Genomic DNA, 20155 nt, shown 5'->3' with positions numbered 1-20155 from the left:
TAGTCCCCTTGTCTAGCTTAAAACACTAAGAACAGTCTGGAATTCTTTCTCACCAAAAACAGCAGAATGTAAATTACAATGATACTACAGTCTTACTTTGAGCACACCAAATCATTTTGTATGTCAAGATACACAATAATGTATAGTGTTCTATTAAATGCTCAAAAAAGTAGACTAGTTTGAGAGAACTAGGCAGAGAAAGACACCTATGTTCTAGTCTTAGCTCTCAGAAAATACCTCATTAACACTTAAAAATTTGAAATGTGGCGATTTTGCTTAAGAGAACATATAATGTTTAGTAATTGCTGCAAGACATTTCTGAGAACATATTTTAAATTACTGAATGTAGATAAGATATAGACAATGTAAGGTATAAAAAAATCTGGAAAAAGAGAAAGAGCTTAATAATTAAAATGATGGTACTGTGAATCATAAAACTAAAAAAGGAAAGTAATACTTTTAAAACCGTGCTATACCTTGAATTTGTTTTCCTTCCTTTATTTGCAGAGCGCAGTTTGTTTTGAACCTTGTTTACTGCATCAACATTTTTGGTTTTCGGCTACATCAAAAGAATTTAAATTATTAATTAGATTCTAATCGTTTGTCATGGAAAGCAATTTTGTAATACACAGAATTGCTAGTTTACTACACAGAAGAATTGCTATTTTCATGGAATTAATCAAATTATATTTTAAAGAATCCCAGGATTGTATATATCTAGGAAAAGACCTAGATATCACTAGCACTAACAGATTCAAAGATAAGGAAAATGAGCCTCCAAAATTCAGGATAATCAGCTAGCTAGTGGAACATTAAACTGGATGTTCTGGCTCACAGAATTTAGTTCTCCTCACTGATTATTCCCCAGACAGATCTTCACATATACCGTTCCCTTGGCCTAGATTCCAGTAGGTGGGGAACTTGTAGATTCCAATTCACCCAGCACCTGCAGTAAGTGATCCACACACTATAAATATTTAAATGAATGAATAAACCTCTCAAATTACCTCCTTTGTATATAAATACTTTTCTTTTTTGGGTGGTATTTCTAGTAAATTTGGGCTTCAGAGAGGAAACTAAAAATGCTTAGGTTACAGATTCATTTTACTTAGAATTTTTTCCAATATATATCCAGATTGTTCAGTGAAATTATGAAACAAAAAAGGATTCAACTTATTTTATGAGCAACATTTTATGAAGGCATCTCTTCTAAGTATCAAGGCTTATATTCTATTTCTATAGTCATACTCCTCTGTTTTATTCTAAGAAAATTCTAAAAAATAACCTAAATTCTACAGAAAGTAATATTTACAGAAAGTTTTATTTTTTTTAAACGTTTTATTTATTTATTTGAGAGCACACAAGCAGGGGGAGACCAGGCATAGGAAGAGGGAGAAGCAGGCTCTCTGCTGAGCAGGGAGCCCGATGCAGGGCTTGATCCCAAGACCCCAGGATCATGACCTGAGCCGAAGACCGCTGCTTAACCGACTGAGCCACCCAGGCACCCCAAAAGTTTGATTTCATACCTTAGTTTCTGAATGTAGATGAACTATCCCTTCAGACAACAGACCTCTACAGATCAAAAATAAATATTACACATTAACAATAGATACTAAAGTGAGACACAATAAAATTGAACAGTAACTATATCTGAAAGGGAAAACAGACAACTATCAAGTAGATTTGCTATGATTCTAGTCATGCACCTGTTAGTTTATTCTGATAAGTGTCACAAACAACAAAAGTTCTTCGGTTAAATAATTCACCTTTGAGAAGATATACTATAATACCAATATTTTTTGTAGGGAAATATAGCACAAATTTTAACAAATGAAAATCATAAGGCATGATTATTGGTAATACACAGGGATTATCAATTTTACAAAATGATTCACCACAAGGCTTTTTAGTGTGAGCCCATCCAGTGTTATCCTTTGTAAATGCATTTAAATACTTGGTCAGTGTCTGTTTTACCCATTACACTGTGAACTCCATGAGGGTAGGAATCATGTCTGCCTTGTTCATTGCTCTATGCCTAGCACATGGCATAGTACCTAGCATATGAGCTCTTAAACTGTCACTGAATAAGTATTTGTTAAATGCATGAATAAATACATCTAAAATACAACTCATTTTTTTTTAACATTTTAACTTCACATTTTTTTAATTGAAGTGTAATTGACATACAATAGCCTGTTAGTTTCAGGTGTACATCATAGTGTTTCAATATTTTTATACATTACAAAATGGCCCCCACAATAGGTCTAGTTAACATCTGTTACCATACAAAGTTGTTATAATATTATTGACTATTTCCCTATGCTGTATATTACATTGCCACAACTAACTCATTTTATTATTGGAAGTTTGACCTCTAAAATACAACTCATTTTTATGCACAGTTTTCAAAATTTGTTTTTATTTAAAACAAAGAGTGTTTATGGGGTCTGCACTTTATGGCACATGGGCTGAATTCACCCACATCCATTCATTTCACATTCTCTATGGCTGTTTTCTCACTATAACAGCAAAGTTGAGTAGTTATGACAAAGACTGTAAAGCCCACAAATACAAAAATTTTGTAAATTTTATTGGATGAGTTTGCCTACCCCTGATCAATTGTCTAGATCATCCCCATTACATGTATTAATACTTCTGAAAATCTACCATGTTACTATCTATTGTTGCTATTAAAAACCAAAAAACCAAAAAAAAGAAAACAAAAACCCTCCATATCCCCTGAGAATTCCTAACCGTAAGGACACAAAAACAAAATTACTTTCTGTCATATGCCACCTACTCAACTAGTCATATGTAAGTTATTTCAATATTAAACACAAAAATATACTTAGATAATATTATATACAAACTTTTAAAGAACTAGAAATAGCTCTGGGAAGAAAAAAGGCAGCTTTCAAAATACCTTAAAATTATAGAGACTAAAGAATCATTCTCACATACGACATTAAAATGTTACCAAGTTTTATTCAAATTTTAAGTGTTCTCTTTAACGGCCTTCATATCAAATCAGTATTTGCCATTTCCTTACATTTTCTACATCTTCCATCTCTGCTCCCCTGATACACATAGGTATCAGCCAAAAGACAGTTAAGGGTTATTGGTCTCCCTCAGGTTTAGCAGAGCGACATTATTTTGCTAGTGTATTTCCATGAAAAATGAACTAAAACACAGTATTCTAGCTATTTTTGTTACACTTCTCCATGAAAGGTAACATAACTGAAATGATTTGTGTGGTAAATCTTGCTTCCAGCAGAATGAAGGACATGTATGCTATACTATTAGGAAACTAAATTCTGGTTTCCTGACCATATTGTTTGGCAGAGTAACTTTGGATGTTGAAGATCTATTACAATATATACTGCCCGACCACCATCATTTACATGAATGATTGTTCCAAGCCAAAATGGATTGTCTCTTTACAGAATTACCTCCCATCTTCAGCAATTTCCAAATAATAGTCAAGGGGCATGTTTCACGTGGTAAAAACCATCTGTTCAAACAGTAGCATTTTTTTAAAAAGCCACCTGATCAAGGTAAACAGAGGTGTCATCACCACTTTGCACTTAAGGAAAATTTAGTGAAAGGAAACCGACAGATTTATTTTTATGCTTGTGAAATCAGTCTCTCACTTGCTTCAACAGAATCTAGGGATTAGCTGTTGTTACCATCATTTCAGTCTTTTAGTTTACTTGATAAAACCTGTGTCTAATCTTTGTAATACAAATTTTGGAATTTTGATAACTGCTAAACATCATTTTCCATAAAATATCAGAAAGCATTACACATAAGGATATGTAGTTTCATGTGTGTATATCAAATGATATAAAAAATTTAAAATTCACTCTTCTTAGATTTATAGTTCTATAAATTTTTTTAAAGATTTATTCATTTTTAGGGAGGGAGCATGTAAGCAGGGGGAGGGGCAGAGGGACAGAATCTTTCAAGCAGACTCCCCACTGAGCAAGAAGCCCAATGCGGGGCTCAATCCCACAAGCCATGAGATCATGTCTGAGCAGAAACCAAGAGTCAGACATCCAACCGACTGAACCACCCAGGCACCTCTACAGTTCTATAAATTTTTTTTTTTTAGATTTTATTTATTTGTGAGAGACAGAGAGAGAAAGAGAGCACAAGCAGGGGGAGCGGCAGGCAGAGGGAGAAGCAGGCTCCCCATTGAGCAAGGAGCCCGATGCAGGACTTGATCCCAGGACCCTGGGATCATGACCTGAGCCGAAGGCAGATGCTTAACCGACTGAGCCACCCAGGTGTCCCAAACAGTTCTATAAATTTTAACAAATTTTATGGTCATGTAGCCACCACAACTAAGATAGAGACAATTTCCATCATCACCAAAATTTCCATTGTGACTCTTTGTAGTTAATTCCCTCCCCTCCATAACACACAAACACTAATCAGATTCTGTGGCTATAGTTTTACCTTTTTCAGAACATCAAATAAATGGAATATGGGGGCAGGGGAGAAAAGAGAGGCAAACCAACCAGAAAACAGACTCCTAACTCTAGAGAACAAACTGATGGTTACTGGAGAGGAGGTAGGCAAGAGGAGGGACTAGATGGGGGATGGGCATCGAGGATGGCACTGGTGATAAGCACTGGGTGTTGTATATAAGTGATGAATCACTGAGTTCTACACCTGAAATTAATATTACACTGTATGTTAACTAGATTTTAAATAACTCGAAAATAATAGAATCATACAGTATACATATGTTTTAATCTGGCTTCTTTCACTTAGTTTTCATGTTGTTGCTGCATCAAGAGTTCATTGCTTTTTACTGCCAAGTAGTATTCCATTGTGTGGATATACCACAATCTGCTTATCCTACTGGTTCACCACTTGATATGTGAGCTGTTCCCAGTTTTTGGCAATTATGAATAAAAGTGCTATAAACATTTGCATACAGGTTTTCACTTGGACATGTGTCTTCATTTCTCTTGGGTAAATAACTAAAGGGGAATTGCTGGATCATATGCAGTATTTTTGAGTAAATAAATAATGTCCCAATATTTCCAGTATGAGATAAATATACTGCTGCTTAAGTAACACATTTCTTTTTTGTTTGTAAGTCCTCTAAGGTTTTTAAACATTCTACCCTGTTAGGGCTGTGCTGCTCTCACAGCCTGCTTCTTCATCTTAGAAGACTGGGAGGACGTACAGCTGTTTTGAGATTTAAACAGTCACAGTTTTAGTCTACCATTCAGTTTCTTAGCTGGTACAACTCCACCCCCCTGAAAACTAGTGGATTTCATATCTGTTTGATTCCAGTCAGTTCCATGTGCCATTACCACATCCACTGTTCTTTCCAAGAGTATATTTCTTTACTGAACACCTCACCCTCTTCCCCACCCCCCCACCTTAATAATGGCTTACTTTGAGGTTGTCAGGCTTCTATAGGGAGACTTATACCTTTAGTCAGAGCTTTGCCCGGAGCCATTTTATCTAATTGGAAGTTTCACTAGGTGCCATTCAAAATGATCCTCGCCCTGAAGAACCTTAATCCATTATAAAGTCTTATCAATAGCATGGAGACCACATCTTTAGTCTGATCTTTGCTTCAAGGCTGAGCTTTAATAGGCTTTGTTCCTCAAAGACTTCCTCAATTTTATCTCATAATTTTTTGGTCTAAAAGCAGCTAACCCGGGGCACCTGGGTGGCTCAGTCGGTTAAGCGTCTGCCTTCAGCTCAGGTCATGATCCCAGGGTCCTGGGATGGAGTCCCACATCGGGCTCCCTGCTCTGCAGGGAGCCTGCTTCTCCCTCTCTCTGCCTGCCTCTCCCCCTGTTCGTGCTCTCTCTTTCTATCTCTGTGTCTCAAATGAATAAATAAAATCTTAAAAAATAAATAAAAAAATAAAAGCAGCTAACCCTACAAAGCAAGGGTAATCAAGACAGTGTGGTACTGGCATAAGAACAGATATATAGATCAATGGAATAGAATTGACAGTCCACAAATGAAACCGTGTGCCTCCAGTCAGCTGATTTTTGACAAGACTGACAAGACCATTCAGTGGGGAAAGAATACAACTAATAGTAACAGCATATACTACTAATGTTCTGTTTTCCAACCTCTCCCCCCACACCCCCTGCCCGAGAGCACAAGTTCATTTGACACCTGTTCTGCCTTCCAATTTACCAAAGGTGGCAGTTTTACTAAATCCATTGCCACTACCTTAATAGTACCTCCTACCTTTCCAGCCTCCAGGATCAGTTTCCTTGCTGGCTACCATCTAACTACAAAGCTAAAGACACACTTTCTTAGTTTTTGTCATATGGCACCTAATTCTCAATACCAATTGCTGTATTCGTTAGGATAAGCTAGGAGATCAAACCCAAAATTTCAGTGGCTTAACACAAAGTAGCAGTAGAGAGGGACAGAGAGCCCTTTTTTCCCCTAAGTTCCACATGGTCACCCAGAGACCAGGCTGGGAGGTTTCATCAACTGGATTTTTACTGATCATGGAAGAGAAAGAGTCAGCTGGAGGTTCAAAATACAACTCCTATCTGTTGGCTTGGAAGAGAATAATCTGACTTCTGATCATAGCAAGACTTGGAATGTTGGGTGAACACCATTAACTCTGCTATACCATTTTATAGTTTTATTCACACAGATCCTTTATTTCCTGTTAAGTTTATTCCTAAATACATCTCCATTCCCTGTTTTTTTTAAAGATTTTATTTATTTGTCAGAGAGAGAGAAAGAGACAGCACAAGCAGGGGGGGAGTGGCAAGCAGAGGGAGAAGCAGGCAGAGGGAGAAGCAGGCTCCCCATTGAGCAAGGAGCCCGATGTGGGACTCGATCGCAGGATCCTGGGATCATGACCTGAGCCAAAGGCAGACGCTTAACTGACTGAGCCACCCAAGCGTCCCGATTCCCCATTTTTTTTTGACATACCTGAAGTTCACGTGAAATTCAAGGAAAAAAAGATCTATTTTATTTTTACGAACTTATTTTTATCTAATTTTCATATGGAATTTTAAAAAAAGAAAGAGTATACTATGTAAGAACAGGTTCAGAAATCTTACCAACTGTGGTTTGCATCTAAGTGAAATCACATATTATCTATATATCCTTGGGCAAGCTACTGAACTTTGCTAAGCTCCAATTTCCTCATTTTTAAAATGAGGACAATATTTATTTCAAAATAATACTTTAAGGACTAAATGACATAAAGTAGGTAAAGGGTTTACATCATGTCTGGTTCATATAAGCCTCCATTTTATTAGTGTATATATATATACATTTTTTTTTAAGATTTTATTTATTTATTTGACAGAGAGAGAGAGACAGCGAGAGAGGGAACACAAGCAGGGGAATGGGAGAGAGAGAAGCAGACTCCCCGCTGAACAGGGAGCCCGATGTGGGGCTCGATCCCAGGACCCTAAGATCATGACCTGAGCCAAAGGCAGACGCTTAACGACTGAGCCACCCAGGCGCCACTTTATTAGTATATTATATATTACATTATTTTTCAAATTATAGATTTCTAATACATGCAAAAAAGATTTTACGTAACAAAAGATCTACATACATCATCAAAAAAATGGTGTTTGAGAATATAAATTACTTACCTTAAACTGCAATCGTCTTCCTTTTCATATGATATAATTTGTGTTGAGACCGGCCTTGATTGTACTTCTCGCTGATCTCTCTAGTTAAATGAATAAAGACAGGTCATATAGAGAAAAACCACAAAACCAGGATATAGTCAAGTACCTTTCTGATCATTAATCATTTCAGAGTTGTCCACAGTTTCCATGAAATCAAGGCACAGAACTCAAATGCTATGGTATGAATATAAAGTCTGTAACAATGTAGTTTCACCTTTCATTCATTCTGGATTAAGAAAGTCAATTCTAAGGGAAAAAATGTATCAATGCCTTTATCTGATTTTATCTACCTCCTGCTTCCCCACTACATTAGGCTTCCAACTTGTGTAACATGCAAAGGAAATTAGGCTCACAGGAAATTAAAGCATAAATTCATTTGAGGGGTAGAAAAACTTGTCTCAAATCAGGCAAAGCTTCAATTTTTTTTTTTTTTTTTAGAGAGAGAGAATGCATGAGGGGTGGTGGAGGAGGAGGGGCAGAGGGAGAGAAAGAATCTTAAGCATGCTTCATGCCCAGGGCAGAGCCCAACATGGGGCTTGATTTCCCAACCCTGAGATCATGACCTGAGTAGAAATCAAGAGTCAGATGCTTAACCGACTGAGCCACCCATGCCCCAGAGCTTCAACGTGAAGACCATGAAGCACTAAAGCACTAAGAGTAAAAACTTTTGGCAATGATATATCAAGAAGTGAAAATGAGTGAACAAAAATTCAATGCAGCAAAAGTTATATCCATTAGCTTCCATGGGGCAGGAATGTCCTCTCCCCTTTTCTAGTCGTTCCCAGGCTTCTGCTCTACTCTTTCAGGGTGGGGGGGGGGCAGGGAATCATCCTTATTAGAGGATTCTTGGAGCAGAATGTATAATGAATCCTTCATTCTTCTCTAACACTGGGTTTGTTAATTATTTTCCTGCTTTTTAGACACTGGCAAAAACTAAAAGATACAATAAAAATTTATTTTTAGTAAAATATTTAATTATAAATGAAACTAGCAAATCTATAACCATTATCTAAATATATTACCTGAAATATTATATATATATGTTTCTTATTCCAAAACTAACAAATAATGATAGATCTGTATAAGGCATTAAAACAAATTATTTCCTATTTTTCACTACCACCCCCAAGGAGGATGGGTGAATTTAAAAGAAAAAAGTATACAGTAAAAACTGAAAAAAGTTTGAAAGCAGCTACTTTATTCGTCTAAGGAATACTACTATATCCTAATATCCTATCAATAAATCATGGGAATGCTAATGCTTAAGTTGCTGCTTAAAGTAGGAATAACCAATTTGGTAGCCAGAATGGAGCAAAATACGCTTACTTTGTCTAGTGATACAACCACTACATTTTTTTCTAACTATAAATCTGACTAGACTAGCCCTAAGAATTTGAATTACATCCAACTGGAGAATTTAAGAAACAAATTATCATCTGAGTATTAGTGATGATTGCTATCCGTTATTCAACTTTTGTCCTGAGCCCATTTTATTCCTATCCTTACTGAATTACCAGCATTAATTCTATATGTCTACTCTCAAACATTAATTTTAAAGTAGTGGGAAAGATTATTAAATATCAATGTTCTTACTAATTAGATGGTTGGAACATCTAAATGGAAAACGCTTTTTCAGTGGCTTTTAGAAAACGTGTGCATATCAAAAACATACGTTCATATATACAAACATATATTCATATATTCGTATTCAATCTGTAATAATTCATTGATGTAAAAATTTATGCTTTGGGCACTGTAAAAAGTTAAAAAACTAGCACTCACATAAAATTAATAAATGCACATTCACTTACTATTACTTCCTCAGCTTGACGAACCAGATCAGCTGTTTTTGCCTCTAATTCTGCATTCAAACGCCTAAAAGCAAAAAATAATTTCATATTTGGGATATACTGAAGATTCTAACAAAAATAAAAGTAATTAAGTTTCAATAACTACACTTTAGCTAATCAAGAATACCAAAACATACAAATGACATTTTTACTCTAAAATTACCATTACTATTAGAACACTTACCTCCAACTCTTCATGATTCCTCATCTTTTGTGGTAGAAATTCAAACAGTAACTCTTGGCCTGTCTCTGGCCCTCATTCAGGTGTAATGACTTATATGGGTAGAATAAATTGTGTGGGTTCAATTCAGTTCCACTATTCATCTTCTTGGGATCAACTCCAAATGGGGGCAGGAGTGGGACAGGATGAGGGAGAAGCCTGCTTTGGTCTGGGGGTATTGCTGCAACTGGGGAGGTAAATCTGGAGTTTAGTGAACAGGCCTAACGTGGCTCACATCTCAGTTACACACTTCAATATCAGCTTTCAGAAACAAAGGAGCTTATTTTGACGTCTACCTGCCACTCCTTTTTTTCCCCCAACCAATTTGGAATCTGGCAAAGAATAGGAGTACTATTTGGCCCAATTTAGAATGGAAGAATGGCAGTATCACTGAAGGAAACTGTTTTTAAAGGTAAAATTGCTCATAATCCTACCATCATCCAATTGTTTCTATTTTTCATATTTCCTTCCAATTTTCACCTATATACACAATTTCATACTATGTTTTCCCATAAAAATATAGAATGAGTATGTTTAGCTCTACATAATTTTTATAATTCATGCCTTAAATGGCTACACAATATTGCAATGAGTTGCACTTAACATAATGTACTGAACTGTTCGTACTGTTAAAGTCCTTTTTTCACTTTTAAAGGTTAACACTATAATAAACATCTTCAAAAGCATAAAATTTTTTATTTTTATTCATAGCTCACATTTCTAAGCTATCTAGGCTCTTTTGAAATTATATAAAGGGAATATGTTGAGCAATTTTTAAAATATCTTGTTGTTTCAGTTAGATGTGATTCAGAAGTAACAAAAATCACTGACAATCCCCACTCCCAGAAAAAAAAGGTAGTACTATATCTCTTCTTAAAACAGTAGTGTTTTAAGAAATATCTGTATATCTTAGGATGAATTAATCAAAAGAAAAATATCTAATAAAGACTTGAAGTTGCAGTTAAGATACCATTACTTGATTTTTCATATTTCCTTAACAAGAATCATGAGAACTTAAATAGAAGCTTCTGGTCAATATAGTATTCTGAGATGACTCAGAACACTATTCTGCTCCAAACCAATGGACATGTTGGATAAAATGTAATGAAGGAAATATTGCTAAGCTCCAGCGCAGGCAAGGGAAATACCCTGGCACTAAAAATAAAGCAGCAACTCAAAGTGAGAGCAGTAAACAGGAACAGAAGCCAAAACAGTCTAACAGCTAAAAACTGATGCATGTGTGGGAGTCACGAAGGGCTACACCTGTGAAACACAGACTACAAAAACACTACCCCTAACCTTAGGTGAACAGAAATGAAACTGAGCCATGGGCGGAAAAGATTCTCTTGTGAGTAAACACAGCCAATTCATCTAACCCAAATGGTAGAGGGACCCTATGCCAAATTTTAGTACAGAAAGCTGCACCAAAACCAGCGAAAACTCTGATAAGCTAGGAAAAGTAAATGTGCAATCAACCTACAAGGATATTTACTTATCTAGGATATACGGAACTCTCTCAGAAAGCAAACCCTGCTAAAAATGACTTCACAAAGATAACAAATTGCATAAAGAAAGGAGTCGCCAAGAAAGAGAATCAGTAGACACAACAAAATTTATACCGTAAGAACAGGATTATCTAAATCTAAAATCTATTTTTAAAAGATTTTTAAATCAGCATTTTTCATTTGCCCACTCCCCCAAAAGCAGGAATAGAAACCATTAGGCAAGAACAAGTATTTATTACAAAAGAACACTGAATTTAGAAAAGAACCAAATAGAAATTACATAAATGAAAAACAGTCATTGCATTTAAAACCTCACTCAATGGCTACACTGAACAATACCGTGAACTGAAAAGGAAACGAATGAGAAGACAGATATGAGAAAATTCACCTAAAAGGAGACAGAGAAACAGATAAAAATACAAAAGAGAGGTTAACATGCATTGAAGAGAGACTATAGGACAAAGACAGATGTGTCGTTACTTAAGTTGCAGAAGGAAATTCCAGAGAAGGAGGGAATGTCAATATTTGAATACTGAGAATTTTCTTAAATTGAGGAAAGACATGAATCTCAAGTAGAATTAAGAAAACAGGGGTGCCTGGCTGGCTCAGTTGGTAGAGCATTGCAACTCGATCTCGGGGTTGTGGGTTTGAACCCCACACTGGGTGTAGAGATTACTTAAAAATTAAATCTTTAAAAAAAGAGAGAAAGAAAGAAAACAAGCCCATACTGTATACATTATAGTGAAATTGCAGAACTTCAAAGACAAAAATGACCTTTAAATTACCAAAGCAATTATTTTAAAAGAACCAAGAAAAATAGTCTACCAGCATTATGTTCTAAAAAGCTAAAATGGCTTTTCAACATCTCTAGATTCCAATGGACAATGAAGTGTTATCTTTAATGGACGGAGGAGAAAGAAAGCAGACCATTTAGAATTCCATGCGCAGCTAAACTGTCATTGAAGAATAAATGTCATGTAATAAAAATTTCAGAAAAGATGAGACTCAGAAGTAATGAAGGGTCTACACTTCAGAAAGGAGGAAACTGAACCTAGAAAAAAATCATGATGAGGAAAAAAATTAGTAAATATGATGATAAATCTAACTTAGTACAGAATATAAAAATAACACTAATGATAACCTGGAGAGTAGGAGAATTCAAAACAAAGAGGAAGTAAAGTATTATCTAACTTAACAGACAGGAAACCAAGTTAAAGCATTTTAAGGTCTTGCCAAACCAGAAAAAGAAAAATAAAGACAACAAAAATTCCTTCAATCCAACAGAAGACAGAAAACAACAAAGAAAAGGGATAGTAAAAAAAAAAAAAAAGAAAATACAAAAAATAAGATGGTTCATACAACTTTAAGTTAATAACCCAATAAGATAAATAAATTCACTTATCAGGAGGCAGAAATGATTACAGAGGACATAAAAATAATACTGTTAAAGCTAAATGACATAAAAAGCTTGGAAATAAGGGAATAAAAAATGGTACTGAATAATAATGAAAGAATTCATCTAGAAGATTTAAGTAAATCAAACAATATAGCATCCAAGCAAAAATGGACACAATTATAAGGAGAATTTTTTAAACTACAGTTACAGTTTATTTAATACACCTCTAACAGAAATCAACAAAGCTAGCAGGGGAAAAAAATGGTGAGGATACTGATGTTATGGACAGCCAAATTAATTAGCTTGAGCTAAGAGATTCATCAACAAATAGTAAATATCCTTCCTATCATTATGTGAACATTTCCAAAAATTGAAAATGTACTGCTCACAAGTTTCAATATATTTTTAAAAATCAGTAGTATATAATTCTCTGACCATAGTGCAATTAAAAATAAATTTAAAATAAGAAAAATAAAACAAGCAGATACCCTATATGCTTGGGAACTAAAAAACTCCTGAATAACCACTATGAAAATCATAAAATATTTAAAACTAAATAACCACAAAAGAAATACAAGTAAGCTGTAGTTGGAGAGAAGTTTACAGAAATTAAATGTATTAAAAAATAGAAAATCTAAAAAACAAAATTAAACTAAAAGTAAAAAAAAAAAATCCACCACAATTAGAAGAGCTAGAATAAAGACCAATGAAATTTTTAAAAACTACATAGATTAGCAACAAAATCAAAATCTAGTTCTCTGAACAGACCAATAATATAGATAAACCTCCCAGCAAGATTGATAAAAAGACAAAATAATACTGGAAAGCTTCGAAAAGATGTATAAGGTTACAGACAAGACTCAAAACGTGTGTGCACACACATACACCCAATGGAGTATTATTCAGCCAAAAAAGAATGAAATCTTGCCGTTTGCAAGATGTGGGTGGAGCTAGTATTATACTAAGTGAAATAAGTCAGTTAGAGAAAGACAAATACCACGATTTCTCTCATATGTGGAATTTAAGAAACAAAACAAACAAGCAAAGGGGAAAAAAAGAGAGAGAGAGAGAAACCGAGAAACAGACTCTTAACTGTAGAGAATAAACTGAGGGTTACCAGAGGGGAGGGGGTGGGGGGATGGGTGAAGCAGGTGATGGCGATGAAAGAGTGCAATTATTGTGATGAGCACCAGGTGATGTATGGAATTGCTGAATCACTATATTGTATACCTGAAACTAATTTAACACTGCTAACTATACTGGAATTTTATTAAATTAACTTATTAAAATACAAAAATAAGCATATTAGAACATATTTATGCTATTACTTTTTTTTTAGATTTTATTTATTTATTTGAGAGAGAGAGACAGAGACAGTGAGAGAGAGCACGAGTGGGGAAGAGAGGGAGAAGCAGGCTTCCTGACGAGCAGGGAGCCCAGTTCAGGACTTGATCCCAGGACCCTGGGGAACATGATCTAGGCCGAAGGCAGCAGCTTAACCGACTGAGCCACCCAGGTGCCCCAATGCTATCAACTTTTAAAACATACATGAAGTGGATACTTTTCTAGAAAACTATCAAATAACCAAAATTTATTCTGGAAGCACTACTACATCTAAATAAATGAATAATCATTAACGAAACTGAATTGATAGGCAAAAAAATTCCATAAAAAAAATACATCACACTCAATTTCCCAATTTTAACCAAAGGGTAGATGATCCCTGATTACAAAAAGCTTCCAAGAACAGAAAAAAACAAAAAGGAAAGCTATTCAGTTATTTCATGTGGCTAATACTGATATCAAAATCAGGAAGGAAAAGAACTAGAAAGAAGTATAAGGCCAATCTCTTGTTCAAAGATGCAAAACACCTACATAAAGCTATATGTAGGTGTTTTGCATCTTTGAACAAAATTAATCCAGCAGTCTTTAAAGGAAAATAAAAAATCTGCTTGGTAGTTCAATATGTTAAAACATTAAATGTGTGCGTGCGTGTGTGTGTGTGTGTGTGTGTGTGTGTGTGTGTGGGAGTGGACATTTAATCACCTAAATTAATTTGGGAAAAAAAGTTTTGATAAGATTTAACATTCATTCAAAATAGGAATTAAAGGAAACAATATCCTTAAACCTGATAAAAGAATCTAGCAAAACTCTACATCAAACTTCAAATACAGTGATAAATTAAGTGGGCTCCTTAAAATCATAACTAAGATAAGGATGCTCGCCATCACTTTTTCTATTCCATACTGCAAAGGAGGTCCTAACTAAATTGAGAAAAAAAAAAAGATGCATGAGAAACTGTGAAGAGACAACACTATCATAATCTGCATATGATGTAACTGTCATTATAAAAAATGCAAGGTGGGGCTCCTGACTGGCTCAGTCAGTGGAGCATGCAACTCTTGGGGCACCTGGGTGGCCCAGCTGGTTGAGTGTTTGACTCAATCTCAGCTCAAGTCTTGATCTCGGGGCGTGAGTTTAAGCCCTGCCTGGGCTCCACGACAGGCATAGAGCCTATTTAAGAAAAAAAAAAGCCATTCATTACAGCCACAAAAACTACAAGACACCTTGAAACAGATTATATACGTGATAGCTTAATGTAGTAATATAAATATTAAAGGACACCAAAAAAAAAACCACCCACCCCTGTGCAAATGGAAATGTGTCATGTTCATGAAAGGAAAGATTCAATAGCATAAAGAAGCTAGTGCTCTGCAAATCTATAAATCCAATGTAATTGGCATTTATGGGCATGGGGTGTGGGGAGGGGTGGGGCTTGCCCTACCAGCTATCAAGACCATTAAAACAGAGGTCACATAATCTTACTGTTTAGCTTTCTGGTTTTATAACATAGGCATGAAACGTGGAAAACCTACTAACTTGAGCCATTAGCATATTCTGTAGTCTATCCTCTCGGATAGTGATTATTTCCTCCAAATATTCGACAGGAGCTAATTATAGAAGATTGTGGATTGGGAACCCCAGGAAGTGCTGTGTTCTGTTGATTGAAGACATCCCATATATGATTAATACCAAGAACATGTGGCATAATACTCTGTTATTAACTCATATTCTTGCCTACAAGAACGGCCAGACATTTTACTCTTCTGCATGGCACAGAAGTAATCTACAACTTCAGGCTGAGCCTGGGAGCTACTCTGTTCATATATGCCTAGATTTGCACACTGGAGTAAAGATAACAGAACAAGTAACAACTGGCCATCTTTAGCACAAAATGATTTCTGCTGAAATAGAATAGCTCCTGTAGATGTCTTTAAGAAGATTTTAAGCAGGGCCATAACAACATACCAGAGCCAGGTGCAAAATATACTCTTAAGTAAGTAAATGAATTAATCTAACCAATGCAGGTATTTGGTGATATCTGGTATATGGTAATGAAAATAACCATTCGGGGTTGAGCACAGCTAATTCAGACCTGTGTAAGGACAAGAGATCAGTTGCTTAAGTACACTCTGGAACTGGATTAATAGACCCATTTCATTAAATAGAGGAGAACGATTACCTTCCTACATGCTATGGCAAATTAACAAGTGCCTAGTTCATCAAAAGATAGTACAGTTCCAGGGCACCTGGATGGCTCAGATGGTTGGGCTTCTGCCTTTGGCTCAGGTCATGATCCCAGTGTCCTGGGATTCAGTCCCGCATCAGGCTCCCTGCTTGGTGGGGAGCCTGCTTCTCCCTCTGCCTCCATCTCCTCTCTCTCTCTATCTCTAAAATAAAAAATTAAAAAAAAAAGATAGTACAGGTTCCATTTTAACTTTAGATATGCTTTAATTTTATAAAATAAGATAAAAACAGAGAGAGAGGCAAACCATAAGAGACTCTTAAATATACAGAACAACCAGGTTTGCTGGAGGGGACAGGCTAGGTGGGGGATGGGCATTAAGGAGGGCACTTGTTGGGATGAGCACTGTGTGTTATATGTAAGTGATGAATCACTAAATTCTATTCCTGAAAGCAATACTACACTATATGTTAACTAACTTGAATTAAAAAAAAGAATAAACTAGTCAGAAAGTAAAAATAAACAAATAAATATGCTTTAATTTTTTTAAAAGATTTTATATATTTATTTGACAGAGAGACAGCGAGAAAGGGAACACAAGAAGGGGGAGTGGGAGAGGGAGAAGCAGGCTTCCCGCGGAGCAGGGAGACTGACGCAGGGCTCGATCCCAGGACCCCGGGATTATGACCTGAACCAAAGGCAGACGCTCAACGACTGAGCCACCCAGGCGCCCCTAAATATGCTTTAATTTTAAGTACAGACCATATGGTATCTCTAGGTTTAACAATTTGAATCAATGCTATGTTTCCCAAATTTTAATTTAAATTAGGTAAATTATAAACAAAATGAGTTGTTATAATATAATTTTGTAAGGGTATATGCAATGACAAAAGACTTGGCCTCTGACTTTAAAGAATTTACAGACCAGTGGAGGAAACAGACAAAAAGTACACTAACAAATGAATGTGGAACCATTATGCTAACTACAAAGAATAAGTGAGTAAAAAAGAGTAACTGGGAAGCTTAACATAATTCAGGAAGACCGCGCTTAGCATTACAGGTGGAAGGCATGTGTATGATTGCCCTCAAGGGAAAATCTTGAGAAACTTAAAGGCCAATGAGGCTGGAGGCTGGTAGGCAAAAAAGAGAAGGCACCAGATCTAACAGACTTTCTAAAGTGCAACGGGGAACCACTGCAAAGTTTCAGGCAAAGTACTGACTTGATCAAATTAAATGATTACTCTGGCTTCTGTGTGAAAACTGGGGGATGAAGAGTGAAATGGTCCAAGAATGAAAGCACGTGTTGTCAGAATAGGTTTGATTACACTGGGAGCAGATAAGGAAAGGAAATCCTCCTAACTCCACCAAAGGTACATGAGAACGGGAATTCCAACTGCACTGAGAGGAAACATGCTTTCAATTTAGAAACCAAGCCTATGAGAAATTTACATAAACTCCAAGAGCTCCAAATTAAGTGGATATTCTTAAACTAGAAACTGAACTATTGACAATTCCTGCTATCCAAATCACCTCTAGCAGTATCATTTTGCTGACGAACATGTTTACCTGGGATAAATTTTCACCCATTTCAAACAGGTAAGAAGTTAGCGGAGAAAAGACGAGGACTAGCGAACAGGATGTTGAAAAGAGAATGGTGAACAGTGAGTGATCCCAAAGATCCAGTCAATCACCAGTAAAGTACTTGCAAGCAACCTCATTTGGGTAAAAGAAAGAAGGAAAAACTAAACAGCTTAATTTCTTACTTATATTCTTCCTCCCTGGCAAGGAGGTCCGGTCGAGACGCAGCAGATTGCTGAACTCGCGGCGGGAGCGGAGTGCCTGAAACGTTCCGTCTCTGTAAAAGAGAAAGAGACTTTCAGACCCGAAGTTAAATGAGGTTTCGCGTTCTCTGGCCTGCTGAGAAGCTAGTCGGCACCCCGGAGTCTGTTTGAACTGACCCGGGGACCAACACTTCGCCCCGCCATCTTTCGCGACCGCGACGCTGTTACCGAGGCAACGAATGCATCTTCCCGCGAGACTTACCGCATCCCGTACAGCATAACGCCCTGAGCGCAGACTCCGTGCACCCCTCGGCTCTCCGCCGACAGCAGGCTCGGGCTTGGGGGCGTGGCTTGAGGGCTGAGGAGGGGCCGGACCGCGGCTCTAAGTGTGGGCCGAAAGGGCGACCCCCGCTCTGAACTGCCCCAATAGCCAGAGGAGCCAACCTGTGGCTCCTTTATAATTTATAAACCAAGATTTATAAATTCTTAAGTTGGGGTTGGAAAGGTTTCAACAAAGGAAGGCAGGTCCGTTTCTTAAAACTCAATAAGCAAGCTAGTAAAGCCCCTACTCTTGTGCTTTTCCAAACTTACTGGCCACTTCGACCTCCACCTGCTTTTTGTTGTTGTTTTTTTTTTTAATGAATTCTTCGTTGGAATTCTAAGTTCTAATTTCTCACCTTTATTTATAGCATGATTAAAGGCTTGGTCTCTCAAATCAATCAGCCTAAGTTCAGGTCCTGGCTCTGCCTCTTACTAGTTGTATGGTCTGGGTAAATCACTCTGTATCTTGGCTACTTCACCTATAAAATGGGAGTAAGAATAGTACCCATCTTATAGAGTTACTATGAGAAGTGAATTCGTGATTAGGATTGTGGCTGAAACAGTAAGTAGTTAAATTTCCCAACTCTTTTGGAAGAAAATTAAAAGAGTTCAGAAATAAACCTGCACATTTAGTGTGTTAGCCTTAAAAAAAAAACTGCCAGTTATTTTACCAGCAAAAATGGGTTTATTTGGGAATAGCAGAGAATTGCAATCTGGAACAAGCACGCTGCAACAGAACTATAGGGAAGTCCACAGAACAAAGGCGAGAACTGCTCTTATACAGGAAAGGGGGATGTTGGGAAAGCTGTTACAAACAGTCCATTGAAAAACTGGGAGTTTGAAGTATACTGGCTTTCCATTGGCTGAGCTGTGATAGTCTCTTATTGGCTGAGTTGTGGCTGTCTCTTATTGGCTGGGCTGTTGCCAGGGTATGAGGAATACCCTTCTTCCTACTGGGATAGTAAAGTGTATCCATGTGCAAGTCTCTCTCTTCCTGTTGGATTTGTTAATTGTCAAGTGGTAGAGTTTGAGAGCTCCCCCTACTGGGCTCCTGACCCCATTCTAAACAAAGTTTCCTTTTATTAATTTTCACAAGGGTCAACGTTTGGCAAGGGTGCCAAGACCATTCAGAGAGGGAAAGAATAGTCTTTTCAACAAGTGGTACTGGGATGAGTGGATATGCACATAAAAAAGAATGAAATTGGACCCTTACTTCACACTGGGTATAACAATTAACTCAAACTGGATCAAAGACCTAATCTTAAGAGATAAAACTATAAAGCTCTTCGAAGAAACCATAGGTGAAAATCTTCATCGCCTTGAATTAAGAATGATCTCTTAGATATAACACAAAAAACAAGCCACAAAAGAAAAATCAATAAACTGAACATCATCAAATCAAAAACATTTTGTTTCAAAGGATACCATAAATAAAATGAAAGATGAACAATAACAAGAGTTGAGGGAAATGTGGAGAAATTCAAATCCTCATACACTGTTGGTGGGAATATAAAATTGTGCAACCACTGCGGAAAATGGCCTGGCAGTTGCATTTAAAGAGTTACCATGTGATCTAGCAACCTACTTCTAGGTATATACCCAAGAAAAATGAAATATATACCTTCACAGAAAGTAGTACATAAATATTTATACAGAAGCATTACTCAGAATATGTAAGGTAATCCAAAAAGTAACCCAAGTGATCATAAGCTGATTAATGGGCAAATAAAAGTGGTATAATCATACAATGGAATATTATTCAGCACCAAAAAGGTGTAAAGTACTGATACATACTACAATATGGATGAATCTTGAAAACATGAAATGTGAAAGAAGCAATTCACAAAAGACCAAGTATTATATGATTCCATTCCAATATGACCACATATTATATGAAATGTCCAGAA

At 36.5% G+C, this 20155-nt stretch overlaps 1 protein-coding gene across 9 annotated transcripts in view; it reads right to left on the bottom strand.

Moving 5' to 3' along the window:
- Positions 1 to 18149, bottom strand: part of TEX9 (testis expressed 9) — a 90510-nt gene extending 72361 nt beyond the window's left edge. For 6 of the 9 annotated variants that reach the window (XR_012373633.1, XM_025884179.2, XM_073877055.1 and 3 more), the window contains exons 1-6: positions 18105 to 18149; positions 17910 to 18001; positions 9461 to 9524; positions 7611 to 7690; positions 1527 to 1572; positions 477 to 559 (exon numbers count right to left, since the gene is read on the bottom strand). Coding sequence is in view for 8 of the 9 variants with exons in the window: in XM_025884179.2 (XP_025739964.1) it covers positions 477 to 559; positions 1527 to 1572; positions 7611 to 7690; positions 9461 to 9524; positions 17910 to 18001; positions 18105 to 18131 (392 nt within the window). In the remaining variant the exon portion in view is untranslated. Of the gene's footprint in view, positions 1 to 476; positions 560 to 1526; positions 1573 to 7610; positions 7691 to 9460; positions 9525 to 9683; positions 9907 to 16210; positions 16317 to 17909 lie in introns of those variants that run through there. The other 3 variants (XM_025884181.2, XM_025884180.2, XM_073877058.1) reach the window with 3 other exon arrangements.
- Positions 18150 to 20155: the final 2006 nt, after the last annotated feature.

The sequence above is a fragment of the Callorhinus ursinus genome, unplaced genomic scaffold, assembly GCF_003265705.2.
Source record: "Callorhinus ursinus isolate GAN/ISIS: 27379988/994484 unplaced genomic scaffold, GSC_fseal_2.0 scaffold25, whole genome shotgun sequence".
Classification (NCBI taxonomy): Eukaryota; Metazoa; Chordata; class Mammalia; order Carnivora; family Otariidae; genus Callorhinus; species Callorhinus ursinus.
This window is presented reverse-complemented; position numbering and strand designations above follow the sequence as displayed.